Below are 21,655 nucleotides of genomic sequence, written 5' to 3'. Positions count from 1 at the left end.
GATTGCAAGCTTTCCTACGGGATAGGATAGGAGCACCGAAGAAGCAAATGAAATGTTGATATGATGTATGTCCAAGTTTCGGGTTTAATTAGTATTCTTAATAACAAAAGAGAGGAAAACAAGAAATAAGATTTTCAAGAGCCTGCCTCAACTTGTTGGTTTTGCGTTTTTGCTGCAGCGTTGTGTTACTCAACTTCAATGTTCCTGCCCAATGATCTGGATCTTACTTTTGTGTTACCTACCGATCCTGCGAGCATGCGAACATTTAAACCCTGGTCTCCTTCCGCGTCTGATGTTTGAAACTTGACGGGTTCCAAAGCTTGTCTTAAGCAAGGCAGGCAAGGTTGGCAGGGTTGGCTAGGTAGTAGGGTAGTAGTGTCACTTCTCCGGACGCTCTTCCCATGTGGTCGGATGAACATTTCCCTGGACAAAATTAGACCTGATGATGTTGGATCCACAAAACTGGAGAGCTCAAGTGGAACACTTTTACTCCTTTCGGACTACCTCGGCCAATCCAATATCTTCCTGAAAATGTGGAGTGTTGTCTTGGGCTGTTATCGGCTATCAGTAATAACCTTGAAGAACACTGACCTGTCGCCGTAAACAGCTGACCGATTTTACCTAGGTAGAGAGCCAGAAAGAGGACATAATCGAAAAAAGAAGATGGTTTTGTGCAATATACACCTCATTTCCCTCCGGGACGACGTCTCGCCAGCCCTATTCCTGGGCAAGCTCCGCTGGAATGGCATCAAGCCTATCGTCCAGGCACGGGCCGTTCGTTGGATGATTCTCCCTACGCAAATATCTGTTGGCCATCTGATCGGCCGCAACATCCGCTGGGACCTCTTTTTGATCCTGGAGGAGTCCGACCCAATCCCTCACGAGGCACAACTGGATATCGACGGCATCTGGAGCGCATCCTGTGGAGTCTCGTCCAAAGCGCTGGCGGGTTACGCGGCCGGAAATTCAAAGCTACTCTACCCGCCGCCCGGTTCCGTCTCACCGCCAGAGCCGCACGACATCGAACCGTCAAATTCCTCACAAAACCTGGAGACGAGCCTCGAGTTATGCGAGTGGATCGGGGCACTGCCGACCGAAGTTAGGGACCGTCCCGTTTCCATGTTGAACCTACTTGCGTTCAAGCCCGGAATGAAGGACCTATACAAGAAGTATGGAGACGCGTTTACCGCAAACGTCGGCTCCAGACACGGCGGGAAGGTCAAGCTGGTTGGGAGAATAGCGGGCGGTCCAGCGGGAGACGACGGGTGGGACGAGTTCGCCTTCGTTCATTATCCGTCTGTCTCTCACTTCGCGGCAATGGCGGCGAGTAGAGATTATCAGGAGGTCAACCACGAATATCGGCTTCCCTCGTTGAAGGACACGTTGATTTTATGTGTTATGGAGGTGGATAACCAGGGGAATATCGTCGATCCGCGTCCAACAAGAGAGAGGCTATAAGGATGGTATGAGGGTTCATGCATGGCGGGTTGGGGTTGGGGATTGGTTGATGATGGGATATCCGAATGTGCTTATGTCTATAAACACTCTAGTATGATGATACCTAAATAGCGCACGATATCCATGGCTCCCACGAACCAACATCTTAGGTAACCTCTAAGACTTACATAATGTTATTCCCTATCAACGTATCTAGATATTCAATGATTTAAACAGACAGGTATCTAGTACCTAAAGAATAATGCTAATCTCCAATATCTGTCACTGCCTAGGTACGTCGGGTCTATCTAGGACCTCGGGAGCTAACCAAGCTTGGCTTCTTGGGCCGCGTGTAGTGTTTGCCACCATCAAGCAAAATCTAAATATTACCTAAGTACTTAGACATACACAAGTCCCGAGAACAATGGAATACACAACCATGAGCTTGAGGTAGCACAAAGGACTATATGTACATATTCAAGTTGCCGTCGTCATTGCTGAAAATGGAAATGATATGAACGTATTAAGTTCATGGGACATTCCAGACCTGCCCGTGACATTGTATTTGTAAACTCCAAGTTGGGGCTACGAACCTATCAAATCCTTAGTACAGCCACCGATGTGTGTGGTGGTCTCGGCCGTTTTCTTTGTCGGCAGGATGACGTCGTAAGAGCATGGGGTTTCGCAGATTTGGGAGACCTTAGACCCCGTAGACCCCGGCGACCCCGCGAATATCGACACTAGATATGCGTATATAGCCCCATCGTAAGTAATGTGACAATGTGAGATAATGTGATTGATGATGGGTGCAACCACCATTGCGCCACTTATAACTGATACCTGAGCTAAATAAGCGAAAAGAGTACCGAACTATCGGATGCTGTTATTCACTCATAGCAACTTCAACTCCCGTCGATGATTTTGAAGTCTTGTACTCTTTGCCCTTCGAGGCTATAATCGCTCAACACCGCCGCGATCCTGAAAACGATACCCTTATATTTCGAAACGAACCGCGAGCTTCCAATCGTTACACTTGCCAAGATTTAGCAACTAGAGCATTAAAGCCGTTATTGTGTCACCATGGCATTGGGTAGATGGACGTTCCCGACTAGCAGAAAACAGTCTACAGCAAGCTCTGGTACTAACAGAACGACGAACGGCACAACAACACCTACCGACAACGAAGCTCAGGAGTCGACCAAGAGCCCATCTCGTTTGCTACGGACCTTTACCGGAGGTTTTATGTCACATAAATCCAAAAAGTCAGTTGACCGTGACGAGCTGGCCCATCTAAACAGGCCATTCAACCAACAAAACTTGGAACATCAGAAGATACTGAACGCTTTCGAATGGAACTTTGGGAAGAGGAAATCGAGCCGCAGCAGTAGAAGCATCGCGAGTGGCATTAGCCCCAACGCTTCGAGGAATAATAGTGTCGACCGTGGCCATATGTCCCATTATGCTCCGACGGAGACGCATCCTCGGTTCGATACCAGCTTAGCTCGCCAGCCAACTCGAGAAGACCCCCGAGAAGAATCGGAGAAATAGCTAGCGGGTGCGTGTCATTGGGCCTCTTGCGGTATTTTGAGGCCCTTGAATTCAGCGGGATACGACTGGATGAATGTAATATGATACCTTGGGAGTTCACTTCGTTGATTGGCGTTTGACGGCAAATACACGGAATAGGGCGGCATATTCATTAGCGGGTTGGGAAAAGATCATCTTATTAATCCTTGGGACCAACACTCGAGCGTGTTGAATAGTAATACCTAAGCAATAAAGGCCTCAGAATTTTCAGTGTAAATTGATAACTCATTGGAGTGATCCTCATAGACTGTGTAAGATCGTTCATCACTGGCCAAACGTCGTATTGGTACCTACTTAATGTATCAATGATGAATATCACTGGACATCATCTTGATAAACCGCTGAGGTTGCATGTTTCCAATCCCTTACAATGCTTGATACTTACTACAAAGTCCAGGTATAAGGATACTCGAATTATAACATACATTCTGATCCTGAAGAGCCTCACCAGTCCAAGTTGACAGGTTGACACCTAGAGATTTGGTGGTATTGATCTCCAATTCCGTTAGCAACAGGTAGATGCGAGTCTTTGATGCTACTGCTGAATTGATAGTCCGGGGCGGTGCTGGCAAGTCCAAATCCCCATGTACTTAAATCCTGTAGTTCGTTTTGACCATCTTTCCGTACGGAGAGTGTATTGAACCAGGTCAAGAAGAATGGCAAAAATGTCGGCTTCAATAAGAAAATGAAAGATTTCTAAGAAAAAGCTAACGACGAGAAAATTTGTATCTTTAAGCTACTAGACTTTTGATCCTAAAGTGGTCTGTGCCCTGCGCTCTGCTGCGTAAAACCGGCCCTCAGAAAATCCGATAAACAGTGGGGCTTGGTTTTTAGGGTGCCCGCACCTTTTTCGGCCTGTACCCTAATTCACTAAGCGAGCCTACCAAAATTAAATCTTCAAATCTTCTCTTTCGCATTCTTCTCACTACAATTCTAACGACAAACGACATCCAGGTAGCAACTCAACAACACAGTTGCCCATCATGTCGCTCGTCTCAGGAGAGAAGACGAACTTCCAGTTCGTAAGTGAATCCCTCAATTTATTTTACGCGCCTCGCCTTGATCGTCGTCTATCTCGACCGGGAGTCGCATTAATTTGCGAGCCTTCATCGACTCTGCATTAATGATCTGTGACTTGATATCTATGGACATCCTTACTAACTAAAATCAATAGATCTTGCGTCTCCTAAACACGAACGTCGATGGCAAGGAGAAGGTTATGTACGCCATGACCCGAATCAAGGGTGTTGGTCGACGATACTCCAACTTGGTCTGCAAGAAGGCCGATGTCGACCTCAACAAGCGGTACGGATTTCTCGCCAGTCTAATAGAAAGAACGGGATGAAGGCTAATAGGTTACTGAATAGCGCTGGTGAACTTACCTCCGAAGAGCTTGAGCGTATCGTCACTATCCTCCAGAACCCTACCCAGTACAAGATCCCCGCATGGTTCCTCAACCGACAGCGCGATATCGCCGATGGCAAGAGCTACCAGGTCCTAGCAAACGGTGTTGACTCCAAGCTACGTGACGACCTTGAGCGCCTAAAGAAGATTCGTGCTCACCGTGGTCTCCGACATTACTGGGGTCTACGTGTTCGTGGCCAGCACACCAAGACGACTGGTCGTCGCGGCCGGACCGTCGGTGTCTCCAAGAAGAAGGGTGGTTAAAAAATTTACTGGTGGAGGCATGGTTTCATTGGTTCAGAACATTCATTGCGGATGGACAGGCGTGAAGGCTGGACTGAAATTACTGCATCGACGTTTACTGAATTACATTGCACTTGGGGATTTTTCGGACTCGGCAAGTCATAGGTGTACTCTAAATAGCAAAGAGACATCGTTGTGACCAACACTTCAAATTGATTCGGAATGAACATGTGATGAGGCATGCGTGATATTCAGCTGCAGTAATTGCAACTCTGCCGCATGCTCCCTTTTTATTTTTCCTCTATGCCATATCAAGCCTATACCGGTGCCATGCTACTAAATCATTTTGGATATCCGAGTTCATAAATCATGGCTGCTAAACTGGGTTCTCTAATCTTCATGGGTTACTGCCATATCGAGGACCTCGACTCGTCCTTGGCCTTTGGTTTCGTTGCCTACGAAGTCGGATAAACCTTTGAAAGCGCCAGGCTCGACAAACCCAACTACCTCCCACTCTGATCCCAGGACGTCTTGGGTTTCTACCTGTTCAACATAACTTAGGATCTTGTCCTTGACCGTACCAGGTGTCTTTTGTTCTCCATCCGTATCACCACCTTTTGGTGCTTTCACTGCTTGCTTCAGAACGTTCGTGGAGCACGTAATTCTAAGCCTCATCCGCGCTCTAGTAACAGGGATAGGTTGGTGCGCAATCAGGGCCTTCATAGCTTCAAGGGCCTGACTCTTCGCACTCTTCGTCGTAACCACACCAGTCCAATTGTGCTCCTTTGTTCTTGGCTTCGCTTCCGCGTCATCGCCTGTTGCCGGTGTTCCCACGCCACTGCCTGTCTCTGTGCCCTTCTTATCTCCTTGCTGATGATGCGCCTGAGAACTCAACATATCCAAGGCCTTCTCGATCATGCCAGTGGTGTAAACTCTCTTCGTCCGAGGATCTACTAGCTTGCTAGCTACGATGCTAACGACTTCGTTGTGTACTCTGTCTAGTTGCGCCGCGCGCTCTTTCTCGCCCACTTGCAGCTCGCCTTTATTCAGGATTTCGAGGATGATATCGTTTAGAGGCTTATCCTTGCCGAACGCTTTTGCAAGCTCTGCGGAGGGCGCTGTCTGTCCTTTTGAGACATTGAGGAAGACGTTGGGGATCTGTAGAACCTCGTCGAGGTCGGTCTCGATGCCTGATCGCCATTCTAACACTTTGTTCTTGTAACAGGCGATCTCGAAACGCTTCTTCCCCTTCTTTAAGCGCACAAGCGAAACATTGGTAAGCTTGATTTGATTAGACTGATAATAAAGTCAGCCTTCTCGTAGCCAAGCGCACAGTTCCTCTCAACTGTCAAGAATCTGGATCGGCATAGGAAACGCGGGGAGACGCAAACGGGGACGGTGGGGTTTAATTACATACTGCGATATATTAGCATGTGCGACCTGCAAGGGGATGAGAGACATTTGAAAACAGGAACTCCTCGTGATCTAAAACTCCACTGTGCAGTGCTCCTTACCAGGTTGGTTTATTTGTCGCGACATCTTGTCTTCTTGCGATTATAGAGTTGTAGATGGTTGAGTTATTTTACTAAGCGTGCACACAGTCAGATGTCATAAAGGAACATGCATATCCTAGCTGGAAAAATTCATAAAACCGTAGTTTCTCCAGAACGAACCAGAAATAAGGTTGCTCTGGGCTTGCTCTGGGCTAGTGGAACCAGAACCTTAGAAGTCGGCAGTACTTAGGCAGGTACCTAACCTTACCGACATATTGACGCATCCGTGGATCACGAGCCAGCACATAACAAGCTTCCCCGAGTCTTAGACAAGGCACTTAGGACGCAGGAACAGCTCAGCAGTATATGTAATCTCAATAATAGCAGATTCATGAAAGCATCGGTACAAATGGTCCGTATCTATTTATTAATCTGAATCATAGGCAAGGCATACCTACTCGTTATAGGTTAGTGTACACTAATCGTGACCGATGACGCTTATCGCGATGTACCCCTCGGTCTATCACGCGACACGAAGCTCGATAACGTCTGGGCGTAGGTAAACCCAGCTGTCGTAATCTACGTATTGCATTGAAGGCAGGGCGAGCAAGTTACTTACTAGCATAAGTGGGTCCCGCCTCCCTGCTCAACAGGTGGGAAACCTCCCCTGTAAGCAATAAGGGGGAACTTAACCAAGGCACCAAAATGCTAGTGGTTGGCTGGCCATTGACTGGTCATTGGCAGCCACTGACCAGTCGGGTTCTCCTTCCCCGTCCCGTTTCATCGCCCATCCATATCTCCAGTGCTTGGAGCTTCCCCCGATCTTCCCTTCTTGCTCATTGTTATTTGTATCAACCCATCGTCAACAACCTTCACTCTCAACTCTTCCATCCAATCTTTTCTTTCCCCAAACCGTCCATCATCATCACCATCGCCATCATAGTCATCGTCAATTCTGGTAGTTCGTTGATAACTCGCTTGCTACCACCATGAGAGTAGCTAGCTCCGCCCTGCTGCTAGGCGCCAGTTCGGCTGCCTTTGCGCAAGAACAGAAGGTCCTTGGTGGCATCGGCGATGCTGTCAAGAAGCCCTTCGACCACATCGGCAGTGCCTTTGGGGAGATGCCAGCTGCTGCTAAGGGACTCTGGGATGAAATGAGCCTCCTGGTCCCTGGCTTCTACGAAAAGGCCTCTAACCTTATCTCCTACCCCAAGCCTCATTCTCGCCGCCCGGACAAGGAATGGGACCATGTCGTCAAGGGTGCCGATGTCCAAAGCATGTGGGTTGAGACGGATGGTGTCAAGCACCGAAAGGTCGATGGTTCTCTTGAGGCCTACAACCTCCGAGCGAAGAATGTCGACCCTTCCGAACTCGGCGTAGACAAGGTGAAGCAGTTCAGCGGATACCTTGATGACGAAGCTAATGACAAGCACCTGTTCTACTGTAAGTTGTTTGACTCGAAGCTCTAAAAACCTCATCAACTAATGATATCTATAGGGTTCTTTGAATCTCGAAACAACCCCAAGACCGACCCCGTCGTACTATGGTTGAACGGCGGCCCAGGTTGCTCTTCCATGATGGGTCTCTTCATGGAACTTGGACCGTCCAGCGTCAATAAGGATGGCTCGCTCAAGTACAACGACTACTCGTGGAACAGCAACGCGTCTGTTATCTTCATTGACCAACCCGTCAACACCGGCTACTCATACAGTAGCAACCCCGTCTACAACACCGTCGCCGCAAGCAAGGACATCTACGCCCTCTTGACCTTGTTCTTCCACAACTTCCCCGAATACAGTGAGCAGCCATTCCACATCGCTGGTGAATCATATGCTGGCCACTACATCCCCGTTTTCGCCTCCGAGATCTTGTCGCATAAGAACCGCAACATCAACCTACAAAGCATTGCCATCGGTAACGGCTTGACCGACCCTTACACTCAATATGCCGAGTACCGCCCCATGGCCTGTGGTGAAGGTGGCTACAAGGCAGTGCTTGACGAGAGCGAGTGTCAGTCGATGGACAATGCTCTTCCCCGTTGCCAATCTCTGATCTCGAGCTGCTACGACTCTGAGAGCGTTTGGTCTTGCGTTCCTAGCGCCATTTACTGTAACAATGCCATGATTGGTCCCTTCCAGCGCACTGGATATAATGTCTACGATATCCGTGAGAAGTGCCAGGACCAGGAGAACCTTTGCTACACCGAGACTGCCTGGATCAGCCAGTACCTGAACCAGGACAAGGTCATCAAGGCCGTCGGCGCCGAGGTGCAAAACTACGAGAGCTGCAACACTGACATCAACAGGAACTTTTTGTTCCAGGGTGATTGGTCTAAGCCGTTCCACCGCCTTGTCCCTGACATCATCAAGCAGATCCCTGTCCTTATCTACGCTGGTGATGCCGACTACATCTGCAACTGGCTTGGCAACAAGGCTTGGTCGGAGGCGCTTGAGTGGTCTGGCAAGAAGGGCTTCAACGCTGCCGATATGAAGGATCTCTCAACCGGCTCTGACAAGTACGGAGAGGTCAAGAGCAGCGGCAACTTCACCTTCGCACGTATCTACCAGGCAGGCCACATGGTTCCATTCAACCAACCTGAGGGTTCTTTGGACCTGTTCAACAGATGGCTTGGAGGTGAATGGTATGCTTGAAGGATGATGATTTAAGTCATGTGTGATTATTGTATTACGAAACACAATGATTAGGTTACGGCGAACAATATGTTAGATTGCATTTGTTTAACGGAGTATTAATGAAAGGGTTTTGACCGTAGAACGATTGGGGTTCGATAAATTCGACCGAACATGAGACAGTTCACCAATATACGAGTTCGAGAGCAAAATTCATTTTGAAATGTCTATTGATAATGGGATACGAACCAGTGTGAAACTACCTAGTTGAAAATCGTAGCCATGAGATGTTACAACAGATAAATTACGAGAGCCTCGATGCGGATTGCCAGGAGGTCCCGTACTCAAAGATCGTTGCAAAGTTCGGTCTTGTCTCATACACTCGACAGAGGTATCCGGCTCAAGATCAGACGTGGAATATCGAGCCTGACCGAGCATGGCAAAAGACGAAATCATCTTGACGCTTTCTTTTAAAAACACTTACTATCACCATGTGGACGACTTTCCAGGGCGCAATAATGGTACATAGATGCTATGTTACCTTTCTGTACTTGCTCAATGATGTGTGGAAATTGGAATCAGCCAAGTCTCCGTATCGAGAGTGAACAACTTCAAGGCAATGGCAATTAATAGTAATTGAGCATGTCTTGGTTGAGTTGACTTTGCTTCTTCAGCAAGAAAATGATACTGGGTAGAAGAAATTGAGAACTGGGAAGTGAGAAGAAATCTGCGTGAAAAGTGGGTGCTATGCAACTTGTCGTATGTGGCGCTTGGCACCAGCCACAGCTATCGGTTAGGTACTAGCCACCCCCTAACCTCCGCTCCGAACTCATCAGCTACGACCCCTCTAGTAGCAAAAGAAAATTAATTCACATCTCTCAAACAAATCATGAAATAACATACCGTCAAATACTTATATGAGTAGTTTCGCATTCTACATCTTAGTTGTGGATGTTCCAGTTCTCACATGGCAAGAAGGAACATTAGAACACAGCCAAGCAAACGGGAGCATCAAGAAAGAACTATATACTTCCAAGTTTTCTAGGCAAGCCCAACTGAGTTATCAACTCGTGTTTCTCTGGTTGCAATACGCAAACCTTCTAATTAACAGGAGCTCTTAGCTTCCCTATTGTAATTTTGTTGGATTAGGAACTGCTTGTCTAGGTTGCAATTGCCTGAGTACCGAACATGGAGACGATGAAAAATCTACGGTATCTCGGCGTTCTTACGAGAAACATGAATCTCCATACTTCATTCTTTCGTTATTTTCATTTCCTATCTCTATCCAATTTTCAGCATCTCGAGTTGGGACATTTTTCAATTCGTCATGTTGGAGCAAGCCTGGGTTAGGCTTACCATAGCCTTTACGTTAATCGGGGTTTTCTTGCTTCAGCAACAACATCAGTCCCAATTTGGTATGAGGCTAACCAGCGAGACTTTGAGATGGTATCACTTGAAACTATATTCACTCTAATGATTGAATAGGTCAACAAGATCCGTACCGATGCCGGGCCCTCTTGCACGACGGTGCGTGGTCACCTGCGGCTTCAGACGGCCCTATGAAGTGGGAACCCAAGAACTGTCGAATGGGCGAATATCCAAGAGATGCTCTCCGTACTTGCTTAAAAACCCGAAAGGCTGTTTTCGTGGGAGACTCTACTATTCGTCAGGTCTTCTGGGCTGCCGCGAAAAGACTCGAACTGCGCCAAATGAGGGTTGCGATCGGGAATTCAACCGACTTGGAACGGGAGCATCAAAGTGTATCATTCGAGGGCAAAGGCGTAAAACTCGACTTCATCTGGGACCCCTGGCTGAATTCCAGCAAACTAGAGAAGACATTGAAAAATTTCCACACTTCGCCTACACCCCCAAATGAGTTCACAATCAGGAAGGAAGACGACGAGTCTCCTGCTCTGATCCTCGTAGGTGCACCAGGACTCTGGGCCGCTCGATACGGCGGGGATGATTATCTAGACATATTCAAACGCGGAATCAATCGCATTAAGCCATACATATCGGACGCGTTCGAAGAAAACATGCGTTGGGGTTTTGATTTCGGACCTGGTGATCTTGCCAACCACGTTTTGCTAGCTCCCGTTCAGGTTCCGGAGTATGAACATCTGTCTCCTAGCCGACACGAAACCATCACGGCATCACGAATCAGGAAGATGAACGACTACCTTTCAGGCCTCTCGCAAAACCAGTCATCGCATATACCTTGGGTGTATAATAAATTGTCAGTCGGCTCGGGGAATGACTTCACCACGGACGGATTACATGTTTCAGACAGCATAGCGGCACACAAGCTTGACATCGCCATTAATGCGCATTGTAACGCCCTCAGTAGCCATATCCGCACTTTCAAGGGTACCTGCTGTATTTCTAATTATCGGAACAAAATTTTTAATTTGGCGTGGGAGATAGCGGCATTCATAGGACTTGCTTCGATTGTCATCGAACTTACCGTGGGCGTGTCCCTGATTGAACATGAGATTATCAACGCGGCCAAAGTTATTGTCGCTATCGGCTTATGGGCTTATTACTGTGACAGGACTACCTTTTTCGGCAAACTGGAACGTCACTATGAACCTGTTGAGTTCATTGTCATGTGCCTTTTATGGCTGGTGGTCAGCATCTTCTCGATGAAAAGAATTCCCAAGCCAACAGACTTGCCAGAAAGATCGGTGGCAAGGCTCAGGCAAGAACGCAATCCGGATCCACCAGGCTATGGCCCAGGCTATCTATCGAGGGAACATTGCCTTGAAATCAAAGGGTTGATGCAGGGGTTCATTCTACTCTACCATTACCACTACGCATCTCAGGCGCTATGGGTGTACAAGATCATTCGAGTATTCATATCCGGCTACTTCTTCCTTACTGCGTACGGCCACACGCTATACTTCCTCAGGACAAATGATTACTCTTTTAGGCGTGTCTCAGCTATCCTATTTCGCTTAAACCTGCTAAGTGCTCTCTTACCGTATGCCATGGACACCGACTATAGCTTGTACTATTTCGCCCCAGTCATCACATTCTGGTACCTCGTTTTATACGCAATGCTCCGCTTCTTCCGAGGATACAACAATGAACTGCCTTGGTTGATCGCGAAAGTGATAGCGACAGCTATGATGACCGCTATATTCATATCAAAACACGGAGTCCTCGAATCTGCCGCTAGGCTCTCACACGTTTATCTCAACGTAAACTGGAACGCCAGGGAAATGCGCTTCAGGCTACAACTAGACCGGTACATCATCTTCGTCGGGGTAATCGTAGGGGCGCTCGTCCACAAAGCCCGATCGCGCCCCATTCTCCCCACCGACAACGGCAGACGCCCTCTAGATCGAAGGCTCGTGACCATCGTCTGCACCGCGAACATCATGAACTTCTTCTACTTCATCCAGCACACGCTACACAAGAAAGCGAACTACAACAAGATCCACCCCTTCATATCCTTCATCCCGATCCTCTCCTTCATCGTCCTCCGCAGCTCGATCCCCAGGCTGAGGCACGTGTACCTCCGGCTGCCGGCGCTGCTGGGCCAGATGTCGCTCGAGACGTACGTGCTGCAGTACCACGTCTGGCTCGCGGCCAACGCGACGGCGAAGCACACGTTCGGGCTCTGGGACGACGTGTAGGGACGGCGTCTCGAGGCTGTGCTGTTCACCGTGGCGTTTGTCGGCCTCGCCATGACGGCGCATTGGGCCACGGACTTCCTCGCGCGCAATTTATCGAGGGGCTGGATGTTCTTTTTGGTCTGGCATATGTGGGTGTACAATATGCGCGAGAGGTGGTTTTATCCGATCTTGTACGGGCTGAGCTGGGTCGGCGCTGCTTGTTTTGCGGCTGTGATCATCACTCACTGAGGTAGGTAGCTGCACTTTGCTGCTTGGGATTAGGATGGGATGGGTTGATTGGTTTGGGGGTGAGGAACGGAAGCGTCGTTGCGGTTAGATAAGCGTTTATTAGCGAGGTATGTTATGACGATCCCTTTTTCATTAGAAACTGAGAATTTTTGTTGGTGCACCTTGTTGACGAGTTTCCTTCGAACTGCTTCATATTATTACAGAGGTAGGAGGGTGTCATCATGAATTAATGTGCATTCATACCTACTCATCGTCAACTCATTGACCTATTTGATACTTCTTAGGATCGAAATGCCAAGTCACAGTCAAGATAACAATTGAAAGAGAGAGCGGGTAAATATTGAGCTGACTATAATACACTCTGTCCTCCACACCTATTTAACTAACACCAAAATAGAGAAAGTCAATCAATTTTGTAATAACTCTAGACAAGTTTCGTTTCTACCCCAGCAAGCCGCCAGGCTTTTACGAATCGGGAGCGGACCCGCGCTCCTCCTCCGATGTATCTGCTCGGCAACTGCAACCCCCGGAGCGGGACGGGGTGGGCAGGCTGTTGATACGCGGGTGGTGAGGAACTATAATAGATAATTGCTCCCTCTAGCAAGTATTGTTATTTACGACAAAGTCTTGCCTAACCCATTCCACCGAGACAACAACTTTCTGCGGTTTATCGCGGAGTATTCCACCGGAAGTGGAAGAGGAAGGGAGGACCAGAATAATTGTCCCATGCCACCAATGATAATTCGTGGTGGCGTGGTCGGGACGTTCAATGGAATCTGGGGCCCAGGATACCATCGTTAGACAGTACCCTGGGCGCCGTTGATTAGGAGGTGAATTAGGAGGTGAGAAGGTTGTTCCACCTCTTACGAGTTGAATCGGTTATGGCCAGGATCGTGTGATGGTGTTGACGGGTTAAACTCGCCCAACGACCCTGCGCGCTGGCGCTTCTGTAGCGGCACAGTGCGTCCTGAGGACCTGGCGGGGAAGTCGGCAGGAGTGGGAGTCGAGTACTCCTCCCCTGCCCGCCCCTCCGTGGAAGGAAGGCCAGATCAGCGTTGGTATGACATGGGTAATGCATTACAGTAATAAGTAGGTAATTAAGGTTGTAAGTATTATTTTGGTTGGTCGTCCCTCGTGAGAGGTAAGTACAGTTGACGACCTGTACTGCAGCGTTCTGATCGTTAATATATCGCGATATGTATCTTTCGCGCGCGTGTGAACGGCGAATCTGTTGACGCAATATAGGGCCCGAGATTCTCAAGGTACTCCTAGTTTTCGTACATGCAATGTAGCAAGTACGCGGGAGTGCGCGGCTCGCCCCTTCTGATCAACCTCATTGATCAGGGATGGTCCTGAACCGAAGGCCCTCTTCGCGAGGAAGCGGTCTAGGGGTCCATTTACGTCTGGAACGCCTCTTACGCTGTTCCTTCGTTTTCGCTGTGGCGCGGCTGTGGCCACCGAACGACTCGTGATTATGCTTGTACATACATCGCACAACCACGAGTCATCCAGTAGCCTGGTGGTTTTTGACGACGACAGTGTTACTTAGATCTCAGTTTGAAATCTCTGCCTTCCCCCTGTCCCTTGGGTATGCCTTCATGGGCCCGGCCCTTAGTGGGCTCGGGACTTAGTAGGACGGGACGCCCGGGCACCGCGCTCCCTTCGAGATGTGGGAGCGAATATTAGTGTGTTGGGAGCAGGAAAGGGAGCACCCCGACACTTAGGGTCAGCGTCGGGGAGGATCCCGCGGAGTTCGTGGGTTACTCAAACTCCGCCTCCCCGACCGAGGCTTATGATTAATGATACTCTACCTTTAAAGCAGAGTATCTTGAGGAAATAGAGTTTGGCAACAATTTATGTTTACCATTATTTATCCTCAACTTCCCCTAGCCCGCTTATTTGGTGCGGAGTTTATCGTTGGGATGGTTCGCCCCAGGGACCCCCTCATTGAAGGGTCATCCCCGTTAGCTTATGTCCCCGTTCCCCCAGGAGGATACCCAAGGGAGAATCCTGGGGATGCGGGTGTGATGGGCATAATATATATAACTTAGTGCCTCAGGGGTGCTCCCTCCCTCCCCCCTTGTTCGGCGTTGTCTTCTTGCACCGCTCCTTGGCCTCGAGATATCGGGTGCTGTACGAAGACAACCACTACGAGGGACTGCAGTTAAGCAGGTACCACCGTAGATCGGATGCACAATCGCTTATTACCAGTCTGCGTCCGCAGTGCGCACGCCCCTTGGACCGGCACATGACACTCGTAAGGGCCATTCGGAAAGGCCCGTGGTATGGACTTGTACTCACGCGACCCGAAGTGTGCCGAACGGGACACCCTCTCCCGCGTGGGGCTCTCTCAGCGCCCTTCCCTTAGGGAAGTGGGATTAGGGGCTTTACAGGGGCAACCCCATGGAGGAGGAGTGAGGATGAGATAATACTGCTGCCGCCTCGATTTCGGGGTACGCCCGCTCTGCCGTTAAGGCCGCCATTGGGCGCGGAGATGTACAGAGAGTTGTCGCTCCCTTTATACCGGGGCGCTCTGGATGCCCTGCCCATTAGCGGGCTTAGGGGCTTTACAGAGACAGCCCGGGTCTCCGGCCGAAAACGTCCCTTGGGGAAGGCATGATCTTCTTGGCAGTCATGCCTAACCCATAAGTTATCCACGTTATATTTTCCCTTTAGGACGATGTTACAGAACAAGGTGAACCTCGAGTGGAAGTGCCATGCCACGACATGAGAACCGCCATGTATGGCGCTAGACGAGCAGGGAAGCAGTAAGGGGAGAGTCACTCTTCCCCCATTGCTTCCCATAGGAAGATCTCGTATAGGTAACTGAAGAGTTTATACTCTCCAGCCGGTGTGCGTATCATCCTTTCGCCGTTCCCCACGGAATTGTCGTGCGGATCGACGAGGAAGGCTCGGAGCCTTGGATGACTCACAAGACTCCGAGCTTCTCCTGTCGTAGTGGTGCTTCATGGAGCAAGCCTCCCTGGTGGAGAACGTAGGAGATATTAATTATTATTTCTTTAGACTCGGGGAATAGACGGGTCGAGAAGGACGGTAAGTCCCTCGTTACGACCGGGACATAAGGTGTCCGTCGAGCACGCGCGGACGTCCTTCAGCTCGGCCGGGCGTCCTGGTATCCACTTGGGAGTGGTTTTCCCACTCTTATTAGATTTGGGATATTAAAGGGACAGCACCCGGAGTGAGCTTGGAGTTGCGGCTTGATTAAGCCCCAACCCAGCGGAGGTAGGTGCGAAGTCTCTCTCCTTAGGACCGAAACTCCAGGGACGCATTTCAAGGCCCCTTATGAGTGGGTTTATTGAAATATAGCTGCTGGATGCTGCCTCTGGGGTCGCATTCCCCCTCCTTAGGCGGCTGTTCAGGTCTCCAACCCTTGATAATGGGTTTCGGCATTTTAGAGAGACAGTCCGCCACAAGCATCTTGTTGTTGCTCGACCTTGCTTAAGAGGGGCGAGGTCTCTGTATTGGCAACTGCAGTGCCGTGCTCCAGCTCTAGAAGGGTGGCGAGGTACTCCCGCTGGCTTCTCGCGCGCCCAAGTAGCTAGCACAGGGTTTGATTATCAAGGAAACCCTTGCAGGCCGAACCCCCGGGTTTCCCATGCTTAGATTGCTTGAGAGCGTTTAGAGGGGAGAGACAGTTCTTGAATGTCTGTAATGTCTCTTCCCAACTCCCAAGTTAAGGATAATAGCATCCAGAAGGTTATCTTCTAGGCTTTCATTGGAAGAGGGTTAGATCAAAGCCGTGGAGGCCAGGGCTGTTCTAGGTGCCCCGGCCCATCCATTAGGGAATGTCCCAGTGCCCTTCCCTTATGTTAGTGGAAACTTGGGCTTTACAGGGACAACCCAATGGATGAGCTGCTGGTTCCGTGCTGCGTGGTAACACGCACACGTATGAACCAGTCGAGCGGACCCGCGCCCGCTATTCCCGAGTACATGGCTTAATTGTACCGCGCCTCATATAATGAATGAATCCGGCGATCTTTCGCCCGGACATCCCAGGGGCCATCTACCCCTTCTCATGCTATCCTCCTCTAGAGCTGTTTCCGGCAGAGGAGGATGCATGGATTGGCTGCTGTCTAAGTGGGAAGCAGTTCCGTTAAGTAGCAGTATGACGGACAGCTTACTCCAGCAGTATCTAAATTTTCGTTAGTTAAGACGACCTCCAGATCGGGGACAGTGTTCTACTTACTTAATTTAATGCTAGCTGACATTAGGCCAGCTAGCTTATTATTCACCTTGAGTCCTTTTGTCGGACAAAAGGGAGTTAAGAGTTATTATTGGTAGAAGATTCTTGGGGTGAATATGATGAGCCTATTAACGTCTGAAGGGCGTATACGTTAACGTTTACCTTAGATAGGACTATCTTAGGTTTGTAACGCAACACTCGACGAGGATGACGACCCCGAAGAAGAAATCGATGGCGAAGAGATGCTCCTGCTAAGTCGGTAAGGAGTAAGAATATTGTAACGGATGGTAAGAAGTAAGCTCGGAGGCCGATAATGCATGATGGGTCGAAGATATGGCCAGCGTCTTTATTGTGATTGTTGCCGTCGATATGTTCCTGGTGCGGCTATTTACCTCAAGATCTTTGACTGTTTATGTCCACCTATTGTTAGAAATGATACCAAGTAATGATTGCTAAGAAATTAGACATACACTGGAAGTTCTCATGACAAGATAAACAGGCACCCAGATCGGTCGTTCAAGGGTCAGTGGGGTAGGGGGGTTGTCTCGTCAATGATTCCCTTTGAAGGTTATTTTACCGCAATACAACAGTCCTCTAAGGTTTGTTCGCCTTTTTAATTATTAGTGATAAACGAACATGCTGCCTTGTGATGTTTTTCAACTTACGGTAGTGAGGGGTCTGATTGAGTTCACGACGTATGTGAGGATTGTGGTGGTTGAACCCGCGTGTGCTATGACAAGGCAAACGTAGACTAAGTCTTATTAGTAACAAATTCATATTGATAGTTGTTCTTATAGTAAGAAAACAGTGGACGGGTAGTAAGTTAATATGGATGGTTGGGGTATGGTATGGATGAAGTATGATGTAGAGGGGTGATGGTAAAAAATAGGTCAAGGTATGGACGAGGCAAGCTATAGACGAAGCATGGGATGGATGAGGTATGTATGGGTGTTTACCTTGGATAGGCTGTGAGTGTAGATGTACTGTTGTGCGGATGGAGTGATAATGTGTGAAGTAATAGTGGACGAGGTGGTGATGGATGAATTTGTGATGGACAAAACAATGATATGAAGTAATGATGGGTGATGTATGGCAGGGACAAAGTATAACATGAACGAGGAATGGTATGATTGGAGTATGTATATGCGTACATCTTGTTTATGGAAGGCAGGTTGTTTGTTTTGTGTGTGTGTGGGCGTTTGCACCCTGGGCTGGTTCGCTCACTAGCAGGGACGGGGACGAGGTTAAGGTCAAAAACAACAATGACAACGGCGAAGGTGGCGATGAGAAGGTGGAAAGAAAAATGTATTGTAAGGTGGAAAGGTAAATCGGTCTGGTTAATAAGGAAAAGAAAGAAGTTTAATGGTAACTTGCCTACATATGATGAGTAGTGTTGGATGATGAACGATGGAATCTTCGTCTTGTTTGATGGTAAGAAGGAAGGCTAGAGGATTATGTGCATTAACGACCGAGTAGTAGACGATGGAGGTTGGGTTGGGATTGCGCTTGAGAAAAAGGTTGAAGGGAGGAAGAAAGAATCGTGAATGGGGACCCAGGTATAAATAGGTTTCCGTGCGGATGGAGGGAAGGAAAAGAATCAGTAATGAGAACAGTATGAGTGACGAAAGTGGTTCTAGGCTTAGGTAAAATATCTGATAGAGAAGGAAGTTGCCATAGGTATACGTACAAATAAGGGATAGGAGACCCACGAATATCCTAAACAGGCGAGTGCCCTGGTGGCAGCCAGCAGTTGAAGCGTCCAAAGGTCCGTTGATACTTGGGATGTAGAAGGTGCACGTCCCTCAGGGGGCCGTGTGGCCGTGTCAACTGACGATAATGCCCATTACATGGAGAATACAGACGAGTCACTTCCTGGTCTTGTTCCCAGTTGGTCGAAGGTGAGCAGGTAAGTGCTAGGTAAGTGCCTGATTGAACTGGCAGACGACGGAGCAGTCCGTGCATATAATTGCTCGTCGTCATAGAATTATATAAGAGTCACGTCACACTGAGAAGGTTTATATCTAGTTCTACGGATATGTACCCAATAGCTGCGAGATATCCTGTTCTAAAGATACGCACGGGCTATATATAGTGTTCTATTTCGAGCGAAACTTTAGTACATAGTCATGATGATGTTCTAGGTACCTACTAGGCAAGAGTTGTTTTCATGATTTGGTACACGTCCCTTTATTATCTTATACCCTTTGACAACACTGCTTAGTAGGGACCTTATGTGGCACATAATAGTTCTCCCCAATATAGATAGATACTACCTAACCAGCATCAACTGAAATAAGTCATCTCTATTAAGTGTGCGAGGAAGTAAACAATCAATCTGTGGTATTCCCACCTGACGGCATAGTGGCAATACAGAGTATAGGAACGTTCTACGTGATAGAGCTAGCCCCAAACAGCACGAGGACATCACCAAGAATAATATTCGCTGGATTATATGAATTACTACACTGGGGATTTTGCTATTAAGTTGTAAAGCATATGTATAGTCCGCTAGCCTTGCTATCCTTTCAAGTCGTGTTTCATGTCCTAAATTATTAGACCCGGCAAACCCGCTTCCTACTTGATTCCTTTATCTGGAGACGCATTCTGCTCCGAAGACACCAGCTGTAGCTGAACCAAGTCCGGAAAAGGCGGCTATACCCCAAGTTAGAGCGGCCGACTCCCAATCCGGTTCACTAGCTGGCAAAACATCTCCCTCCACTATGTCTCGAGCCTCTGATGGAGCAGGCTCATATGGTTTCTCTTCCTCAGGTTGCTTGGTTTTCTTCGGCCGTCCTCGCCTCTTCCCAGGGGTTCTGCCTCCTTCCTCACTGTGTGCGGACGAGCTCGCAGCACTTCCCACTCTTGACTTGGTCGATCTTCTTGGGTGCCTTAGAGTCATTGGGTGTTCTGGCGTGACTTCTTCGGAAAGCTCAGGATCAGCTTTAACTGGTGTACCTGGTTCCTTGTTGTCCTCAACGGGGTACTCAAATTTGTGCTTGAAGCCGTAGTTGAGATATGTCGAGTAAATAATATGTTGGGTGTTTGTAGCTCGGACAGCAGCCCAGAGGCCTAGACTGAATACACAGATCAAGACGTCCCATCCAACAGCCATCACGGCAGGATGGTCATATATGGAGCCCAGCACCTTGCCTACTGCTGTACTACTACGTTCCCAGTTGGTGCGTTCCTCCGTGTCCCATGTGAAGAAAACACTGTGTCGATGATGATGTGAATTTGGGATACTTGTGATGATCCCTGCGATGGCAACCTTGAAATGGTATACGAAGGACATGAAAGAAACGGTTCGATATATCGTTGTGAGTGGACGATATGCGTCATGTGGATGTGTGTGGATGGTGCCCCAGCTTGTTGGAGCAATCTCTGGTAGGATCAGGGGTAAGAAAGTTGAGGCACGAGTGAAGAATACTACATTCGCGAATGATGGTGTTTCGGCGGCTAAAGGGAGTAAAAACGTTGATGAGTAGTTGAGAGCCAAAGCCGATCCGAATGCAAGAGGATTCAGATACCAATTCTTTGGCTTGGGTGGGAAGTATTTGTCACGGATCTGAATCAAGCTTGAAGGCACCACTGGTAATCCATAGCTCTCCTTTCCTTGTGACAGGGGTGCTGGAGTTAGGAGAAGAACAAGGAAAAATAGGTTCTGGGCGAAGGATAGGCTGACGAGATGCGCCAGGGCGAGAAAGGCCGCAGTCAGTGGAACATTTCGTCGTCGTCCTTCGATTGACAATAGAAAACTGAATGCTATGGTGGCAAGATCGATCTGTTGACCCCACCAAAAGCGGCGAGCCTTCTCGGCAACAATTTCGAGATTGTCGAAGTAAGGTGAAGTATCACTCAACCAATGAGCTATATAGACTGGGTCCAGTATGCTTGAGTTCACCGGTTCTGGGAAAAGCGTTTCTTCGGGGATAAAGCTGGCATGATATTAGCCTTTCATAATTCAAAATGGGGAGTTAGTAAGGGGTAATCCATACCGTTCCGGTTGGTCGAGACCGTGCTCATATGCCCATGTTCGATACGACAGGACAGCTGAGTTTATAGAAGTATATGTGGCCAGGAATAGAGCTGTAATAGAAAGTCCGAGAAAGACCGGGACTAATCTCTTACGTTGCGCAAGACGAGATCGTGTGTCTTGGGCCGGGCCTAATGACTTATATGACGTATAAAGGCTAACACCGACGGCATATATCAAGTAGACGGTTGATATAAGACGGATGCCAACTGTAGCCAGTGAAATGAAGCTGTGGATGGTGTTATTAAACTAGTCTTCATCGTTGAGAAAGTAGGGTTAGGAAGACTTACCTCACTGGGTGTTGAAGGGGTATCGGTGCCATCTTGGGCTATGATACTGTTTGGGAAGATCCAAGCGAACAAATACAAGATAGTAATGCTCGAACCGTTTATACCATTATGATAAGCACGATTCCATACTTTGGCAGTAAAAGTATGTATTATGTAGGTAGGTTAAGTAAGTGATCTCAGGTGATGATTTCAAGTTGTGATTACAAGGGTAGGAATGCATATTTGCGTCGGGTCGTTGCCGCGTGGCGGGAAACTGGGGAAGCCAATACCAGCTGATTGGGTATTCTTATGACGCCATGTCTTTGACTACAGGTACAAAATGCCATAAAGAAGGGACGACTTACATGTACCTACCCCACGTTGAAGTATATGCGTGTATCCAAGTATATTTTCATTTCTATGTGCACTTGAATTCTTTTTCTTTTCCTTCGTCACAAATACTTGGGGCCTTGATAGGTACAGATGTGA

General features: G+C 48.4%; 7 protein-coding genes across 7 annotated transcripts; 5 read left to right on the top strand and 2 right to left on the bottom strand.

Annotated features, from left to right (window-relative positions):
- Positions 1 to 217: 217 nt before the first annotated feature.
- Positions 218 to 1,740, top strand: F4807DRAFT_310016 (uncharacterized protein). The gene has a single exon (XM_047995038.1). It carries the CDS (start codon positions 664 to 666, stop codon positions 1,456 to 1,458), a length of 795 nt encoding a protein of 264 aa, XP_047857585.1. The 5' UTR covers positions 218 to 663; the 3' UTR covers positions 1,459 to 1,740.
- Positions 1,741 to 2,517: 777 nt separating this feature from the next.
- Positions 2,518 to 2,985, top strand: F4807DRAFT_457149 (uncharacterized protein; the record flags this gene model as incomplete). Its single annotated transcript, XM_048000995.1, has 1 exon — positions 2,518 to 2,985. One exon carries the CDS (start codon positions 2,518 to 2,520, stop codon positions 2,983 to 2,985), a length of 468 nt encoding a protein of 155 aa, XP_047857584.1.
- Positions 2,986 to 3,863: 878 nt separating this feature from the next.
- Positions 3,864 to 4,876, top strand: F4807DRAFT_412775 (ribosomal protein S13). Its single transcript, XM_047996807.1, has 3 exons — positions 3,864 to 4,046; positions 4,199 to 4,329; positions 4,392 to 4,876. The coding sequence occupies exons 1-3, from the start codon at positions 4,008 to 4,010 to the stop codon at positions 4,690 to 4,692; spliced, it is 471 nt and encodes a 156-aa protein (XP_047857583.1). The 5' UTR covers positions 3,864 to 4,007; the 3' UTR covers positions 4,693 to 4,876.
- Positions 4,800 to 6,522, bottom strand: F4807DRAFT_412773 (UPF0023 family protein). Its single transcript, XM_047996806.1, has 2 exons — positions 6,187 to 6,522; positions 4,800 to 5,967 (listed from the first exon to the last, which is right to left on the bottom strand). The coding sequence occupies exons 1-2, from the start codon at positions 6,208 to 6,210 to the stop codon at positions 5,062 to 5,064; spliced, it is 930 nt and encodes a 309-aa protein (XP_047857582.1). The 5' UTR covers positions 6,211 to 6,522; the 3' UTR covers positions 4,800 to 5,061.
- Positions 6,523 to 6,907: 385 nt separating this feature from the next.
- F4807DRAFT_310000 (Alpha/Beta hydrolase protein) lies at positions 6,908 to 8,911 on the top strand. The gene is made up of 2 exons (XM_047995037.1): positions 6,908 to 7,607; positions 7,662 to 8,911. Exons 1-2 carry the CDS (start codon positions 7,154 to 7,156, stop codon positions 8,813 to 8,815), a joined length of 1,608 nt encoding a protein of 535 aa, XP_047857581.1. The 5' UTR covers positions 6,908 to 7,153; the 3' UTR covers positions 8,816 to 8,911.
- Positions 8,912 to 10,018: 1,107 nt separating this feature from the next.
- F4807DRAFT_309941 (Cas1p-domain-containing protein) lies at positions 10,019 to 12,964 on the top strand. The gene is made up of 2 exons (XM_047995036.1): positions 10,019 to 10,209; positions 10,280 to 12,964. The coding sequence occupies exons 1-2, from the start codon at positions 10,122 to 10,124 to the stop codon at positions 12,430 to 12,432; spliced, it is 2,241 nt and encodes a 746-aa protein (XP_047857580.1). The 5' UTR covers positions 10,019 to 10,121; the 3' UTR covers positions 12,433 to 12,964.
- Positions 12,965 to 19,303: 6,339 nt separating this feature from the next.
- Positions 19,304 to 21,654, bottom strand: F4807DRAFT_412750 (uncharacterized protein). The gene is made up of 3 exons (XM_047996805.1): positions 21,188 to 21,654; positions 20,860 to 21,126; positions 19,304 to 20,799 (listed from the first exon to the last, which is right to left on the bottom strand). Exons 1-3 carry the CDS (start codon positions 21,217 to 21,219, stop codon positions 19,452 to 19,454), a joined length of 1,647 nt encoding a protein of 548 aa, XP_047857579.1. The 5' UTR covers positions 21,220 to 21,654; the 3' UTR covers positions 19,304 to 19,451.
- Position 21,655: the final 1 nt, after the last annotated feature.

The sequence above is a fragment of the Annulohypoxylon truncatum genome (genome assembly GCF_022578515.1).
Source record: "Annulohypoxylon truncatum strain CBS 140777 unplaced genomic scaffold F4807scaffold_5, whole genome shotgun sequence".
NCBI classification, from domain to species: Eukaryota; Fungi; Ascomycota; class Sordariomycetes; order Xylariales; family Hypoxylaceae; genus Annulohypoxylon; species Annulohypoxylon truncatum.
This window is presented reverse-complemented; position numbering and strand designations above follow the sequence as displayed.